The sequence below is a fragment of the Peromyscus californicus genome, unplaced genomic scaffold, assembly GCF_007827085.1.
Source record: "Peromyscus californicus insignis strain IS unplaced genomic scaffold, ASM782708v3 Scaffold_10__1_contigs__length_136768540, whole genome shotgun sequence".
Taxonomy (NCBI): Eukaryota; Metazoa; Chordata; class Mammalia; order Rodentia; family Cricetidae; genus Peromyscus; species Peromyscus californicus.
The window spans coordinates 77,107,968-77,126,647 of NW_026294391.1; the positions used below are offsets into that span (position 1 = coordinate 77,107,968).

Here is an 18,680-nt window from a genome sequence, read left to right on the forward strand (position 1 = left end):
CTTCTTCCCTACTAGTAGATTTGATTACTAATTCATATTCCCTTTAAGAACAGTAAAATTGTAGTGAATTTTCTTTACTCACTTTCTACTGTCTAAGTGGGCTCCATCTGCCAACAATGGGTTAACCAAGAATAATTAACAGAAAGTTACCTGCAAAGTCTCTGTATTTGTAACCAATAAGCACTGGACTGTATTGTTAGGACTTGTTTGAAATATAAATGACCCTCTGGAGATTTGATTGAGTACCATGTCTGAGCTATAGACATGGACATTACTGCAGTTAACTTTGGTGATTTGAAACTTTCCAGTAGATGAAGGAAAAATATTTACCTCTTGATAACATTCAACACAGGGCTATGTTCAATTAAACTTTTCACCGTCCACACAAACACACTGTCATAAAACTAGACCTCAGGTGTATTGAAAATAGTAAAGAGAAGTCAATGTCTTAATGTTCATAGCTAACTCACTGTAGCTGTATGAGTCAGGAGATTAGAAAGTAAGATCCCTTGGAAATGGCTCCTGTTCCTCTGCAGATACAATAATGTTTTTTGGCATTTTGCTTGTTTTTAAGGATAGGCTGGTAATGTTTTAGCAAGTCCAATATCCTTGAAGTCTATAGAAATGGGGCTTTCCAAAAAGAATACAATGGTATTTGATCCTTGCTGTTTTGGGATTATAAGACCTATCAGTGTTGTGAAAGGCAAGACAGGTTGAGTACTTGTAAAATCCCATGCCTTGATAAAACCAGGTAGTGAAGGGGCACAAAGCGTAGTTTTGTTATCACTTGTGTAATGCTCTTGCTCTACTATGGTGAGTGACTCAATCCTCAGTAACTCAAGCACTGGATAAATCAGAGTGAATTTCTTATTCTTATGCTTGGTGTCACAGAAATTTTCTTCTGCTGTAATCATAGCACAGTTCATTAGCTCTGTGCTGTTTGGTTCTCTGAATTGAGAAACAAGTGCATAATTAAATGATGGCTGAAGAACTATCTTAGCTGAAGAATTTTCTCAGGAAATTTGTTTGCTTTGAATGAACTTGCAAGATCATGAAAATCAGAACAATAGATGTCACTATTGACTGCCAATTCTGCTTGGGAAGTGGAAAGAACAATATTATTTTCTGCAACAGTTTCAGTGATGATTCTTGATGTATGACACTCCACATGTCATTTATTGGAGTGCTCAGTAGATGTTCTGGGGATAAAAGACAAAATGTGATAAGTTAGGAGAAGCAGGTGCAGCAGCCATCAGGCTTACTGTGGGACTAGTTGTCAGAGTTAAGGGAAGTCCTTGAGTTGAGCTTGTTTGAAGGAAGTCGGTACAAGGTGAGGGAATGGAATATAAATGGAAATAAGGAAGAATATCAAATATCTATTGTGGTCCACTGAGCAGGGTTATTGTTTCAGAGTTAACAATAGCCACAGGGTAATCTGTTGAGCTGACAGGGACAATCTGGAGTGTAATTTGCAATCCTGTCACAGGGTCTGGATAGATGGATGTACTATTATCTTCTACACCTGTGACTCTGAGGGGGACTTGTTGAACACTGTTATCAGGGTTACAATCTGACAATTCAGATTCTGATTTATTCTCCCCAAACATGAGACTGGCACTTTGGCTCTCATATACTTGTTGAAGACATTTCACTAGGACTGGGAATGCAAAGTCCTTATGGTTTGTAATTTGCCTTTTGATGGTCCACCATTTACTACGCAGCCATTGTGGTGAACGAACACTTTTCCATCCTTTAGCTAAGTCATCCCAGTGAATTTCGTTTTCATCAGCTACATCAAGCTCTGCTAGCATGTGGATGAGAGTGACTTCATCTTTCCTGGTCCACTCAATCCCTCCAGTCTGTTTCCAGTTCAGGTAGTTGAGCCATTTAGCACGACACTGCTTTGCTGAGCGAGTACCTACTCTTTGAGCCACTGTTGCCCAACACACACCATGTGTGACCTTCTCATCCACCTCAGTGCGTGTCAATTCGTGAACCACATCTCCGAGAATCCGTTCTTCTTCTTCGGTCCATTTCCCCGTGTTACAAGTGTCCTTCAACAGGCGGCACCGGTCTTTGACAGAAGACGGACTTCTTCCCATGGCGGCACCTATTGTTATCCAGTCATTGCCATGCTGTTGCCAGAGCTCCTTGAGCTTCTGAATTTCTGCAGGGGTGTACTTTCCCATATGGTTTCTGTCATCATACATTCGGACCACTCTCCTATAAACTGAAAACAAAGGCCGATTCAGACCCAAAGATATAGTTCTGTAGAAATCTTTTCTTTTACCTTTTGACATCTTAAAAATGATTTCTGCAGCATTCTCTATTCCATGTTCTTTCATATAACATTCAATGTTGTTCATCAAAATATCTGTTTCTTCCTTGGACCACATCCCCTGCTTCCATTTATGTCCTTGTCTGGTTAGCTTGTCTTTATCTTCTCTGCCTCTTAACCATGCTTGGCTAACGACTGACTCTTGTGCACTAGCCAAGGGGAATGCTTCATCTGGTTTGTCATCCTGTAAAATCTGGAACTGCATCATAGTTCCCTCAGTAATCTCTTCACCCGCCACCTCTGTGACTGTAGTTGTGACCAAATCAAAGCTCTGCTCCGTTTCTGGTAGTGGGAATGCAACAGCTGGCATGTAAGGAGTTGAACCATCCTCTGTGGACAAACAAGGCCTCTTATTCTGAGGTTCAGTAGGGTTTTCCATTTCACTAGCCTCATTCTGAATGCAAAGAATGAGGTTCCTGTCTGTATCCTCAGTAAGTAAAACAAAGCTCACAATTTCAGCTGTTACTGGCTCAGAAGCCTCTTCAAATGTACTCATCTTCAAATCTAGTGATAGGCTAGATCAGCTACAGCTTTCCCCATAGACTCAAGTCACTTTCCCTTAAGCTGGATAACATGAAAGTGGTGTTATCTGCAATGCTTGCCTTTTTGACATTGGCAAGAAGAGGTTTAGCTAGAGCTGGTAAGTGTGACAAACCACTGGAAATAGCTGTCCTTGAAGATGATTGATATGTTATAGTTTATCTTATCTTGTGGTCTAGTTGGCAATGTGTGTTTGATGATAAATCTGAGAACACAGGACTAGCTCAAGAGGCTCCAAAATAAGAATGGAAACTTCAGAGAACTGCTGATTTATCTCAATATGCATTACAATGCTGAAAAATAAAATATTAATTATCCATTAATTGAATTTTAGGGAGATTTTATATTTCCATTGTAGTGCTTACTTACATCAAACAAATACCAACACTGAAATAGACAGACATCGGAATGTCTTTATTTACATGGGTTTTAGAGTAAATAAGAAGGTATGTCTCTCAACCAAAGTTCAGAATACATTAGAAATTTAGATATTAAGACTTTTACACATAATATTACTTCCATAAAAATGTAAAAAGTTTGCAGAAAGAAGGTAAGTCTGACTTTCAGAATACAAGGATCCTCACAGGATAAAAAATTACAGTATTATACAGTGTGGAAACTAATGTACTTTGAATTTTATGGTAGAAGTTATTTAAATTGTATAAAGAAGGGCCTATTTAATATCAAGTTCATCACAATACTCAAACATTTATTTTAATTTAACCTGTAGAAACAGCACTTATTTTTTCTTGATGTGCTTCAGACTACTAAAGGATATGCACACACCACAACTCCTATAAAGTGTGGAAAATACTTTAAAACCTTGTAGTCTGACATATAATATCCCTATTGAAAGTTAAATGTTTGTTGTGAATGTTTGATGTTGATTTAATATGGTAAATACTTCCATATAAAAGAGACAGTGACCTGCATGCTGTCTTAAATTTCACTATCATTATCTTGTTGATAATCATAGCCTTGTATATGTGTGTGTAAATATCTTTTCTAAAATTCATAAACTAAATTATCATACAATTTCAAGTTTTTTCTAATCATCTGTTTACATGGGTACAAAAATAAATGTGATGAGTACAATAGCCTTTCTTGATTTTTTTAGTATTCATTTGTGGAGAACTAAGTGTTTTCCATGGTAGTATTTTCTTTTATGTCTGTAATTATTATATGATAACCTGCACATATCAATAAGTATAATCCACCATATGTAAACATGCTAGAGGACATAAATCACATGATTATTTCTTTATATGCATGAAAGGTTTTCGACAAAATTCAACGTCTGTTCATGATAATGGCTTTGAGAAACTAAAGGTGTAAGGGGCATAACTTCAACATAACCAAGTCAGTGTACAGCAAGCCCACAACCAACACCTTCTGATATGGAAAGCCACTCAAAGTATTTACTCTAAAGTCAAGAAAAAGACAAAGATGTCTGCTTTCTCCACTCATCTTCAATATAGTGCTTAAAGTCTTAGCTAGAACAATAAGACAAGTGAAAAAGACAAAGAGATACCAATAGGAAAGGAAGAAACCACATTGACTTTATTTATGGATGATATATACATAAAGAGTCTTAAAGATTCTACCTGAAAACTCTAATTGCTGATAAATACATCAGCAAAGTAGCTGGATACAAAATTAATATATAAAATTCAAACGCCAAATGCACAAAGAAAGAAATAAAAAAATACCATTAGCAACAGATATTTAAAAATCTTAAAACAATCCTAACCAGAGAAGTGAAAGACTTCTACAGTGAAAATTTTAAGACATTCAAAAAATAAATCTAAGAAGATAACAGAAAACAAAAAGACCTTCCCTGACCATGAATTGACAGAAATAATATTGTGAAAACAATCATCCTAAAAAATAATTAAACTATAGATACCTCACAATCTCCAAAAAATTTCCAATGCAATTGTGTAGCTAGAGTTTTCCTGCCTGGCCCACAGTCAGGACAAATCTCCCTCACCCACCAGTCCCAAAGCCGCTCAGACCCAACCAAGCAAACACAGAGACTTATATTGGTTACAAAATGTATGGCCATACCAGGCTTCTTGCTAACTGTTCTTACAGCTTAAATTAATCCATTTCTATAAATCTATACCTTGCCACGTGGCTCGTGGCTTACTGGCATCTTCACATGCTGTTTGTCATCGTGGCGACTGGCAGTGTCTCTGACTCAGCCTTCCACTTTCCAGAATTCTTCTCCACCTTGTCCCTCCTGCCTAACTATTGGCCAATCAGTGTTTTATTTACTAACCAATCAGAGCAACACATTTGCCATCCAGAACATCCCACAGCACAATTGTTCATATGAATTGAAAAGATAATATTAAACTTCATATTGAAATACAAAAACTTTGGATAAACAAAACAATCCTTAACAACAAAAGTATTGATGGAGGTATCATTATCCATCCCAGACTTAAAGTTATATTACAATGTTATAATGATAAAACTAACAAGGAACTGTCATAAAAACAAACTCACCAATACGTAGAATAGAATTTAAGATGCACACTCTTCAAACTGCCCTATTTTTTACAACATATCCAACAATATACTTTGGGAGATACAACATCTTCAAATTGTTTTGGCCAAACTGAACAGCTACTAGTAGAATAATGAAAACCAATCTTTATTTCATCAAGAAAACAACTCATAACAAATGCTAACAATGGTTTTTAGAAAGGGGACAATAATTCACTGCTGATGGGATGGCAAACTGGTACAGTCACTATAGAAATCAGTGTGGAAAATACTCAAAAATCTAAATGGAGATCTACCATATGATCCAGCCATATCACTACTAGGTATATACCCAAATTCTAGAGATACCTATTCATCCATATTCATTGCTGCTTTATTCACAATAGCCAGAAAATGGAAACAGCCTAGATGTCTATCAACTAATAAATGGATAAAATTATAATATATTTACACAAAAGGATGATATTCAAACATTAAGGAAAATTAAATGACATTTACAGGTAAGTGGATGGAGGTGGAAACAATCATTCTGAGTGAGTTAACCCAGACCCAGATGCGGACATTTACCCACCAACCCCACAGTTCCCCAGAGTGTTCTTGAGTGCGAGCAGTAGGAAATATTAGATAGAAGGATTTAGATTGTGGAGATAAACAGGTAGAAAATAAAGGATAGCCCCAAGAGGGCCTGGAACCTATTCCAAAGGCCCTGAATGTCTCTGCCCCAGGGTATTTATAGAGACACCAAGGGGTGGAGCAAAAGACCTCCTCCCAACACAGCCAAGTGCAGACCATCTCAGACACCTGCACTCAGGCCTGTGGTCCTAATCATCCTCTATGCGGACCTGCTGGGTAAAGCCACGAGGAACCTGAAAACAGGTTCCCACAGGTCCTCCTTTCTTAATATATAAAAATAGCTCATTATTAATAGCTTACAGCAATCTCCATAGCTGTTATACCTCCCAGTATGGGCGTAGAGGATGATAAAGATGGCATTTCTCTTTTGGATTAGGACCAAGGTGACTACAGCAGTCTTAGCTGCCTCAAGCCCTTTCTAAACCAAAAACTTAATGCAATTACAAACTTAAAGAATCCTGTATGTCCGGCCGGGCGGTGGTGGCGCACGCCTTTAATCCCAGCACTCGGGAGGCAGAGCCAGGCGAATCTCTGTGAGTTCGAGGCCAGCCTGGGCTACTAAGTGAGTTCCAGGACAGGCGCAAAGCTACACAGAGAAACCCTGTCTCGAAAAACCAAAAAAAAAAAAAAAAAAAAAGAATCCCGTATGTCATCATTACCAGTAACAGGTTAACATAAATATTGCTATACATAGTTACAATACTCTCAATCTTATAACTCAAAGCAAACTCTTAACAGAACCATTTGAATTAACATAAATAGTGCTATATATAGTTAACAATTTTCTCAGTCTTACAACTTTAACTCTTAATAGAATCATTTGAATTTTCTTGCTAACAGAACATAGGAAATACTCCTGATGTATACACATCAAACTTACATATTTCCTTAACTCCACAAACCAGGGTGCATTAATATCAATAGGTTAAACATAATTTCTACAAACATACATTCAACCTTAATTCACTTGTAACTCCTCCTTTTCTTTATAATTTTTAAACAATCTCAAACCTAGTTAGAAGAACCCAAACTTAGACAATTCCTACAATCCCATATTGAAAAGCAATATGCTCAATCTAACCATTAACACTTTGAAAACTTTTAGCAAAACACCCAAAAGCAATTTCTTAATAAAAGTCTTTACACTTTAAAAGTAGTCTCAGTATATCCCATTTGCAGTTCTTACTAACAAAAAATGACATTAATCCACTCAAACAACAAGAAAATATTTTTTTAATTAAATAGACTAAGGAATATTAACTCTCTCTTTTCTTTATAAGGTTTTTTAAAAAAATCTCAAGCCTAGTTAGAAAACTCAAACTTTTCCATTTAAAAAGTACCATTTGTAACACAAAACCAGTTCCATAAGTAACTCCATATTTACATAAACAGTTCCATAAAACAATTCATGAATCACCAATTAATAAAGCATATATGAATACACAAAACTGCATCTTGACTCTAGGTAGAAACAATAAATTTCATTTAAACAGTTCCATTTTTAACACAAATAATTCCAGAAAACTGTTCCTAGGTCATCACTAGGATGATGTAAGTAAATTCAAAGTTGTCCCATTGCAAAAAAATCACTATTGTTCATGTCATTTCTTAAGTCCCAAAATTCAAATAATAAGTTCTGGTATGAGCCTTGAAAATATGAAGAAATCCATAACAAAAATCTTTTTGTAGTTTTATCACATTTTTTTAAGTTCAAAAAGTTCAAAAAGAAGTAAATTCTGGTGTCAGACTTTCACTTCCAAATATGAAGAAGCATTTTATAAGCAAAACTTTTTGCAGTTACCAATTTTAGTTCCAACAAGTGTCTCTGCAACTTTCATTCTTAAGCTGGAGACAGTTTTAGTTATAGTAACATTTTAAACTGCACCGTTTTTGCTGTTAGCTCAGGTTCTTCTGTGTTGTGTTGATTTTCCATGGATCTCAGCTGTGGAGACCTTATGCTGGTTCTGGCATCTGCCATTCTTAGTTTCTTAGTGGTTTCTGGAGCTTTTGAAAACAGCTCACACTGCCTGCTTTGCAGTCTACTATGACATTATCTTCTGTGTCTCAGGTTCTTTCACCATATACATTAAGAATAGACTAATACTTAACATTTATTCTTTACAAACTCACATATAACATATCTTGCAAAGCATTTAGACTCACATTCAACATTTATACCTTTTTACAAACTCACATATAACATATTAACATCTAGCTATTTATACTCCTTAAGGAAACTATAAAACTACTTTAGCAAATATATTTTTTCAAATATATTTATTTACTTATAGTCATCTTTTACAACTAGCAGCTTTACTTCTTACAAGCTTATTACTACATGTCTTAAGACTACCTTAGATTTACAACTAGCATCTTTTACTTATACTTGTTGCAAGCTTATATTCTTGCTTCTTATTTTAAATTAGATCTTTATTTCTTAGCATATATCTAACTTGGCAAACACCTAAAGATTTCTTAACACTTATAAGAGATTTAATATTTTCTAATGAGACAGAATAATTTTCTACTTCTTACTCTTAAATATTATCACTATCTCTAATAGAAAGATTCTCTTAAGTAGACAGGAAGTATGCAAATCATTTCTAAAGTTCAAAGCTTACAGACAGCTTTGATATTTCTGAGAGCTCTTTTGAGACAAGTGTCTTTCTTTAATGGCTTTCTTAACTCTGGGATTTAGTAAGTTCTGTTGCTAAACAGTACTTTATGCGTTTCAGATCTTTTATAACAACTCTACTAAGATCTATCTCAGTTTACAGCAAACCCAAAAGAAAGAAAAGAGAAGAGAAGAAAAGTCTTGTAAGGAATATTCTGTTTCTGAATTGCTTAGCTGGCAACTCAGTCAGTTTCCCAACAGGAGAAGACAGTTGTCTAAATTGGAGTCAGGTTCCCAGCCTGAAGCTTTCAGCAGATCTGAAAACATTGGTGAAACTTAGTTACAATTGTCTGAAACTCCTCAGCAGTCTGGAAGCCTCTTTATACTCTTACTGTCCCCAGACTGAAGATGGAACCTTAATATCAGGAAAATTGATTTAGCTGCTTTTCATACTCAAACTCTGATTCAATTTCCCCCCTTGTTAATTTTTTTAAGCTGTATTTGCCTTGAGTTCTTTAACAATGGCGATGTTTCTGATAGATTTTTATTAGCCCAATATTTTCACCAAAACTGCTACTATTCAAAGGAGTTAAGAACACTGATGTTCTTTCATGAAATATATCCTTCATTAGCTTACTCTGAGAAAAAGCATTTTCAGGATTTAGTGTTTCACTTCATTAGCTTTAACTCCTGATGTTATTATTATCAGCTGTGATATTTAGCATTGATTTCTTATATGGAAATTTCAGGTGAAGCAATTCCACTTTATAAGACAGATATATTTTCTGAAGTTTTTCCCATCTAAAAAGCAGTCATTTCTTTTTGAATGCCTGTTTCCTTGTACTCTTATTAGATTTGCAAAGGAATCACTCATTGTAGGCTGTCTGTTCAAGGCAAAGAACTTTTTAAATTCCCCATATGTTTCTTCTAAAACAATGTTCAGTATATGGACTGCTTTCCCTTGTTAAGGATTTTAAAATGGCTTTTGACAAACGGTTTCTAATTAGAGGCTGTTTCTTTACCCAAATTCATCACTTCAGGGTGAGAGTGAAATTCCCATTGAACTACTATAAAGCTCCTAGCAAAATATTTTACACAGCTATTAGGGAAAGTAAGGTATTTTCCGCAAAGGTGCCCAAAACTGCTGAATCTCCAAGTTCCAAATCCTTTCAATTTTTCATTGGAACTGACATTCAACAAACTATAGATGATTTTCCTCCTTCTTATTCTTTTAAAAGCTGTATTTTAAGTTTACCATGAACGTATTTTCTAGCTGACAAAAGTCTTTCTGGGCAAGTTCGCCACCTTTAGCAGAAAAACTACCTGTCCCAGAATGCATTTCTCAATATCAGTTCCCTGTTACAAGCTAGCTTATGGACTCCATTTCCCATATTTTTGGGGGGGTCTGGGAGTCAACTTCTACTTTTACCAGACTTGCTTGTGGTGGTATTGTGTTCCCCAAAATATTGTGCACCCTAATAAACTTATCTGGGGTCAGAGATAGAACAGCCACTAAGGCTAGAAATCCCTCTGGATCTCTGTGAGTTCAAGGCCACATTGGAAACAGCCAGGCATGGTGACACACGCCTTTAATCCCAAGAAGTGAGCCTTTAATCCCAGGGAGCTATGGCAAAAACAGAAAGATATAGAAGGCGTGAAGACCAGGAGCTAGAAGCATTTGGCTGGTTAAGGTTTCAGGCTTTGGAGCAGCAGTTCAGCTGAGATTCATTCTGGATGAGGACTCAGAGGCATCCAGTCTGAGGAAACAGGATCAACTGAGGAATTGGCAAGGTGAGGTAGCTGTGGCTTGTTCTGCTTCTCTGATCTTCCAGCATTCACCCCAATAACTTGCCTCAGGTTTGTTTTTATTAATAAGTACCTTTAAGATTCCTGCTACACTTGCTTATGAAGTTTTTGCTTTTGCAACAAGAGATTTGAACCAAGCGTTTTAAGTTTTCAATTATGGGACATTGGCAGATTTCTTTTCTCTCCTCAGTTGGTTTTAACAAGTGTCTCTCCTTCATTTGACACTGGCCCAGGGTCAGAACTGCACCTGCCTCATTACCACACATTGAGACTGGCATTCCTGATAGCAACTTTCCTCGGGGGCTTGTGTTTGCCTTAGCCAGTCCTTAAAAAACAAAAGCATTTACAACAGAGCTTTTTGATAGCTCCTTCAGAGAGATTTTCTCCCACTGATAGATCTTTATGTCATTTTGCTTTGCTTTTTCCTCCCCACCAGATGCAGAGCTTCAGATCTCAGGCTGCGGCTCTGCTCCTCTGCTAGCTGCTTTAGGAGATAGGGGCTTTCCCCACCCTTCTCCCCTCTGCCCCTCGACTCTGCCTCAAACTCTAGCAGCTTTTCTCAGGTCATGCATTTTCTGGGGTGGAATCTGTCCCTTCTCCGTTTCTTTAGAGAGTCTTTCTCCCTGACAATTCCCAGTTTGGTTTCAGTTTAACCCCTCTGCCCCAGAAACAGTTTTCCCAATGCCACAGTGGCAGCTTTTCTGCTTCTGAAGGTAGGGGCTTTAACCTGTCTCTATTTTCAGGGTCTGTATGGTTTGCATACAGACTAAAAACCAAGCTTCTGCATTTTTAACAAAGGAGGTTTTTGTTCCCCCTAAGCTCGCATTTTAGGACAAGTGTTTTTCCCTTATCAGGCATTCACCTGACCCAGTCCCCCAGTGGGTTGCATTTGCTTGTCCTGGTATTCAAGGATGGCTTATGCCAGAGGCAATCACCCCTTAGGGCTACACTCCCTCATCTCACCAGAAGTCAGTTGAAACAAAGCTTTTCTCATAAAGATGCTTTCTAATAGAAAAGAACTTTACTCCTTGTTAGTTCTCCCTTCTGCCCTGGCTGGACTCCTCCCCAGACAGTGTTCCTGACTTGGCAGATGCAGTTCATCTTTATTGCTTTCCCGGAAAGGTCTTTTCTCTGACAGGAAAGCTTTTCTCAGATTTCTTTTTACACCTGTGGACACTGCATAGTCTCACCTATACACTCAGGACTTGCAGAAAAGGGGACAAATGTGCTGGTCCCACTGGCTTTAGCTTTGTTCATTAGCAGTTAGTTTTCCCCTGGGTCCTGCACCTTCCTGCCTCAGCGCTGTGCTCCAGAAGTTGTTTACAACTGCAGGAACCCTGGTATACCCAAATGTACTCCAACTCGGAGTTGCTGGCTAGTTGCTTCTCAGTTGTTGGTTAGAAGCAGGATACAATGCTTAGCTGAGTTTGCATTGCTTCAGGAGATCTTTGCCTTAGGACGATTAGGAGCACCCTTTCATAGACGTTCACTCAGAAACAAAACCCTTGATGCCTCAAGCTCAGCTGTAGCTGAAAAGCTTGGCTTTTTTGCTTTTCCCAGGTAAACAGTTTCCTGCCCTATTGGGCTGACTCTTTATGGCTTTTCACCCACACTCTCCCAAGCATTTCCCTCAGCTTCTGACCCACTGTCTTTTACTAGCTTTAAGAGACAGAGCTTAGAAGAGAGGCTTTTAGGAACTTGTCCCTGCCTCCTGCATTGCAGGGAGAATTTTTAAAGCTTTAAAGGCAGAACTTAGGTTTTGCTGTCTTAAGAGGTTTGTTGTTTTCCCGTAGAGCTAATCACAGGTGGTCCCCATACTAATATCTTCAGGTGATTCTAATTTTTGTCCTTCTGAGAGAGACAGTTCTGAAAGGTTTAAGTTTTTAAGTTTTTTAAGAGCTTTTAGTTTGAGAGAGAAAGATTAAGGCTTTTTAGAGAGATTTTTTTTCTTCCCAAGTTTTTTAAGAAAAGCTTTTTAGTTTAAGATTTTTTTTTCCAAGGGGGAGAAAGACCAACTTTTCCCAAAACTTCTGAACTTTAAACTTTTTGGCTTCTTACACCCCCACTTTTGCCTCAGGGAGAAATCACTTTCTCTTGCTGCTTGGATTTAGTATTTCAGCAGTTCCTAGGCCAAAAGCTTCCATAGGAAACTTTTTTCCCCCATAAGCTCAAAGAGCTTTTTTACTACCCGTAAAGCTCGAAGAAAGATTTTTTTTCCCCAGTTTGTGTTCATAGCCCCCAAAGTTAGAAAATTGAAGAGTTTTTCTGTCTAGTTGCCTTACTTATCTTGAATAGATTTTTTTCTACATGATCTTACACTTCTAAGTTTTTCCTACAATATATTACTACACTATACCTTATACTTATGTTTCACTGCTAGAAATTGAGAAAAAGGCCTAATGGAAACTTACTATTTTAGAAGCTCCCTAAACTGTGTGTAGATAGATAGATAGATAGATAGATAGATAGATAGATAGATAGATAGATAGATACATATAGAGATATAGATATGACTTTAAATGGAGTTACCCTACAATGAGAAGACAATGACTCTCCTAGATACATTATGCTATCAAATGGAAAACACAGCACAAGGAACTGGTCACCACTTTGGGGTTGTTGGTCAGTGAATTCCTATGTTTCCTCCAACATAACAGACTATTGCCATTGCTCTTGGTTACCCTTCAGAATTGGTACTAAGAGCCACACAAGAGAGTCATAGAACATGGAGAAATTAAGATGGCATTGGCTGGTAAAATTCATCCCTATTGCCTAATATCCATAGTGCTGGAAAGTGCTAGGCAAGGTACAGGAGGAGAAATTAGTCTTTGATCATACTTTGCTGTGAATCTTGCAAGCTACAATAATAACTGTCCTGACAAAATATGTTCACTGGTTAACAGTGGCATGAGAATCACTGGAGTAACCAACCACATTTTTACGTCATTAAAATTCTACCTCAAAAGATGAAACCCATTTTGTGCCAAGAAACTAAAAAGCTTATAGGACATAGGGGAAAAGGATTACTACTATTTGATTAAAAGTAGATAGTATTAAGCCACATATTAATGACTTCTTGTTGTACCCACAGATCAATGAATGTCTTAGGTCTCATCTAAAGATCTTCTATTTGCAGTAGATGCTGATTAATACAAAGACTCATACTGACTAATATACAGCAAAAAAAGAGAATACAGAATTCTCAGCCCTAAATGGAATATATATTTATTACACCACATCCTCTAACAGCCCTGGAATTATTGTGGAAGAAAGGGGTAAAGAATATGAGATCCAAGGTGATGGATGAATATGCAGAAACATTATCTTCTGGATACAGCAGGGTAACTTCACATGTGAACTCACAGGATTTGTGACAGCATGCACAAAGCCTGAATAAGCTCAAGCCAGACAAAATGTCAGCATTGAGAGGGGAGTTGAGCAAGCAATCCCACCTCTATCCTTATCTATTGGCAATTATTAGCTGCTGGAAGAGGGAGAAAGTTTTCATTAAGAGTGTAAGTTGACTAATCTCCAGGAAAAGACCACACACATATCAAGAAATATTTGGGCAGCAAAAATTGGTATTGAAGTACTTTAAAGAGAGGACACAACTTTGTGTGGATATGGATGGAGGGTGTATCTAGCATGAATGATTCAGAGATTAAATATGATTGAAATATACTGTATCAAATACTCAAAGCCTTTTTAAAAAAGCAAAAAACGAAAGTAGCTGAATGTGAGCCTGTGACTATTACCTGAAAGTGCAAACTGACATAAACCCTTTTGAAGTCCAAGAAACGTTTTGTCCTGGTGTTTACAGCAGCAACAGAGAATCAAACTAGAATAAAATTCAAGTATAAATTCCAGGTTTATATTTTCCATTCAAATAGAATAATAAGGAAAATGTAAACCTGGAATGATTAGACATACTTCTGATTTGTCTTAAATACTAATATTCCAGTATGACAGGGGACTTGAATTTACAGTGTCAATGGCTGCTGACCATTCAACATACTTACAGTACAAGCAATGGACTAGCCTTCAAGATAGAGAAGAATTACCCAAGAATATGAATTTTTAAAAATCAAAATAGAAAGGAGAATAGAGACAACAGAACATAAAAGATAAACTGATTATCAAGATAAAGTTGATACTTTCAAAGTAGTGACAGCTAAATGAGATTTTTATTTAAAAAAACCTAAATTAAAAAAAAATCATTGCAACTAGATGCAACTCAGTATATACTTTTTTCATATCATAATACATGTGTAAAATAAATATGCCAATGACAAAGTAAATACAGATCCCCAAAGAGGAACAATAAGGAAATGGACTTAGCAGAGTAGTCTCAGACATCACTGATGCTCTGTTCCCAGGGAGGTAAGCAGAACAAACTTAAATTTTGAGGGAATTTCTCATTTCACAATGAAAAAGCAAACCAAGTTATTCATAATCTAGTTCTATGATGGGTCATGACTAGGATAGTAAAGTTTAACACAAACTGAAGAGAATTTGTTTTCATAACTATGTCTTAATTGCCCCAAGATTAACAAAATAAGGAAGAATGGTTTCAAAGAGCAATGATAGAATGAAAAGTACAGAAAGGAGAACTGACAAAAGATCATTGTAATTACAGCAGAGAAAAAGAAGGAAATTATTTTAGAAGAAATGAAAAATTACCTCAAAATCACAACGTCCTGGAACTTTTAAGTCATGTAAATGTTACTTTCTAATTAAAAAAAAAACTATAGAAGTCTAAATAACATATAACCAGAAAAGGATAATTTATCAGACCAGCCTAAGCTAGGCCTTATTGAGACGTGAAAGTTACTATGACAACAGAATTCTAAGGCATCTCTGAGTTTACATTCTAGCAACCAAAATGGCTACCTCATCTGCATACGAGTACCACAAAGTCTAGAGCATAGATATTAAAAACATAAATTGATATAAATTTAAAGATGAAATTAAAAATCCAAAATAAATTAGATTATTAAAATTCAAAACATATGAGAAAGGGGATGACAAAGAAACTATTTAGAGACATTAAATTAATTGACAGATGTGAAAGTTACTGAAAATTAGATCACTATAATTCCAATTGGAAAAAAAATGAAGATTCAAGAAGATGTAATTGATATTCCTCCCACCTACTGGAATACCTACTGGAATACTAATAGAGGAATTATAAAACTCTAATAAAATTTCCTAAATTTGTGGATAAAGCTAAACTTTAAACAAAACTGAGAAAGGTAACATCCCTAACCTAACTACTTGCTGCTTCATGGATGATGGAAGTCTAAGGGATGCTGGTGGCAGTATTCCTGCCTGGAATTACAGAGCTCTGCCTCACAGTGCAAGCTGCTGAACAGCTGCTACTCCTGCATGGTAAGTGAGCTGATCTTCAGGCACATTGCATCATTGCCACACTGCCTCCCCAGGAAACACCTGGGCATCTATAAGCAGCTGGATGGGAAGCTCCTACATTGCTCTGACAGTGGCAAAATTCTTTATAAGGTATACCATTTCATCTTTAGACTCCCCTACTGAAGAAACCCGTTATGTGTCCCCATCACATGATAACACCAGAGTTGTGCATGAACTGGGAGCTGTTTCTGATGATCAAGGTCACATTCTTCATAGTGTTGAATCCTTTTGTTGTTGTTTTCATTTTCAGTCACAGAGGCTATTTAGTACATGTGTGTTTTCAATGCCTCTACCCATAAAGACGAGCAGATATCACTTGAGGAATGAGAAACCTCAGATACAAATGTGAGTGGTGAACTGGAATTTGATGTATTTTGTTGTAATACATATCCTGCTGGATGTTCTGCATTCTAGGAAAATTTAATATTATGAGCTGTCAACCCAAGAGCTAGGTTCTAATGACATAGTAAAGATTGGCACTGAGGACGTTGTTGGAAAAACAAATCAAGAAATAATAAGAGAAGACCCAGAAATACAGTTGTCAGTTGATAGTGTGACAAATTTTGCAGAGTTCACCTCAAAGGAAGGGATAAGTTATAGACTAGTAATAGTATGAATGACCTGGGATGGGAGAGGTGGAAGACCAAGACCTTATTTTCCAAACTAGTCACTCTGGTGGCTACAATTATTATCTCCTTGGTTGTGGAGGCAGTGAAGAGGCTGATCCTACTTCAGTTCCAGAATCACCTAAGACAAAGCCATTGTCTTAATCATTTGCTAAAATATTTATGCAGAGTAGATGAATGAATGATTTGTATTGTGTGAAATATTTGTGTGTAGCAGAATTTCACAAAGTAATGAGCACTTATTTAGGCATTGATAGTGAGTTACTAACTAACAAAACTAACTATAAATTCAAAAAAACTAGGCAATATCAGTATTATTAACATGTTATTTGATTGTATACAGCATAGAATAGTAGCAACTCCAAAACAAATTGAAATAAAGATGAATGGATAATGCCTAGTTAAAGCAAATTTGTAGAGACTAAGTTGACTTAAAATACTTTTTATTGATTAAGAATTTCATAAGTGGCCGGGCGGTGGTGGCGCACGCCTTTAATCCCAGCAGTCAGGAGGCAGAGCCAGGTGGATCTCTATGAGTTCGAGGCCAGCCTGGGCTACCAAGTGAGTTCCAGAAAAGGCGCAAAGCTACAAAGAGAAACCCTGTCTCGAACCCCTCCCCCCAAGAAAAAGAATTTCATAAGTGAACATAATGTGTTGTGCACACTACACCCCTTAATTTTCTCTCCTCTAATTCCTCCCTGTTTTTACCATCACTATGACTTCACAATTTCATGTTTTTTTCTTTTTTTTAATTTGTCTTTTTTTTGAAATCTACAATCTCCATTTAATGTGGTCAATGTGTACATAGGTAGCTTCTTATGGGATGCATTCCTGAAGAAAACTAAATTTCTTTCCCAACAGCCATCAATTGCCAACAACTCTTCAGCTAGGGTTGAGATTTTCTGATGCTTATCCCTTTTATGCTGAGATTTTTGTATGGTATAAATGTTTTATTTTTTCCCTTAAATGTTTTTATCATCCAGTATATTTTGATGATTTTTTTTGGAGCAAAGACTTTTTAATGAATATATTTTACAAATACACTGAAGAATCATGCAATCCTGCTTGCATTGGATATAATACTGGTCCACAAGTCTGCACATTGCTTTGCAACTGGACCTGTGATAGCAGAACCTTTTATCTCGCCTTTATTGTTTACTATGACTCCTGCATTGTCTTCAAAATAAAGAAACACCCCAGTGCTATGGATATCACTCTGTATAAATAAACACTGATTGGCCAGTGGCCAGGCAGGAAGTATAGGCAGGACTAACAGAGAGGAGAATTGAGGGAACAGGAAGAAGGAGGGGGAGACACTACCAGCCACAGGCAGGACAAGCAACATGTAAAGATGCCAGTAAGCCACAAGCCACATGGCAAGGTATAGATTTATAGAAATGGGTTAATTTAAGATGTAAGAACAGTTAGCAAGAAGCCTGCCACGGCCATACAGTCTATAAGTAATATAAGCGTCTGAGTGATTATTTTATATGTGGGTTGTGGGACTGCGGGGCTTGGTGGGACCTGGAGAGAAGTCTTTGATACGACTTTCATTGTTGAATTACCACTGCTAGATGGACCTTTTTTCTTAGTTCTGGTTTGCCTTTCTTAACTGTAGCCATCACCATGTTGCTCACACCTGCAGCAGGAAGTCCCTTGATTCCCTTAACAGAGATGATATACAAATTTTTGGCTCCTGTATTGTCAGTACAGTTGATCACAGCTCCTACTGGAAGACCCAGGGAAATCCAGTATTTCGCTCTGGAGGACCCACCACATCTTCGCTTTGACATCTTGAATGCCCAGTAATGACTTTTCATCTCTCGCAATTCCTCTCAGATGTTAACACACCCAACTTTACATTCTCTCTCCTCTCTTTAAAAATACAAAAATGAAACTCAAAACAATAAAAATTGAAAGAAAATTGAATTCAAACTAAACCAAAAGCTCAGACACTATATATATGTCATACATACACACATACAAAATCCTGGAGTTGTTTTGTTGTGGCCTACTACTCCTGGGCATGGAACCTGTCATGGAATGTTTATAAAACCAGGGACACTTCATTGGAGAAAATTGATTCTCCCTCTGCCAGCAGGTATCAATTTCAAATAGCTTCTCAGAGGTGGGTCCTCCTGTCTTTTCTTTCTTAGTGCTAGGATAATTTGGATTGAATCCATGA

The 18,680-nt window shown here is 37.0% G+C and overlaps 1 protein-coding gene and 1 pseudogene across 1 annotated transcript; both read right to left on the reverse strand.

Annotated features, from left to right (window-relative positions):
* Positions 1-569: 569 nt before the first annotated feature.
* LOC128117029 (cyclin-D-binding Myb-like transcription factor 1) lies at positions 570-2,834 on the reverse strand. The gene is given in 4 exon segments (XM_052748818.1): positions 570-1,006; positions 1,009-1,173; positions 1,176-1,226; positions 1,229-2,834. Coding segments are annotated over 4 exon segments (2,259 nt in total).
* A 14,712-nt stretch (positions 2,835-17,546) lies between these two features.
* Positions 17,547-18,288, reverse strand: LOC128115326 (60S ribosomal protein L23-like; annotated as a pseudogene).
* Positions 18,289-18,680: the final 392 nt, after the last annotated feature.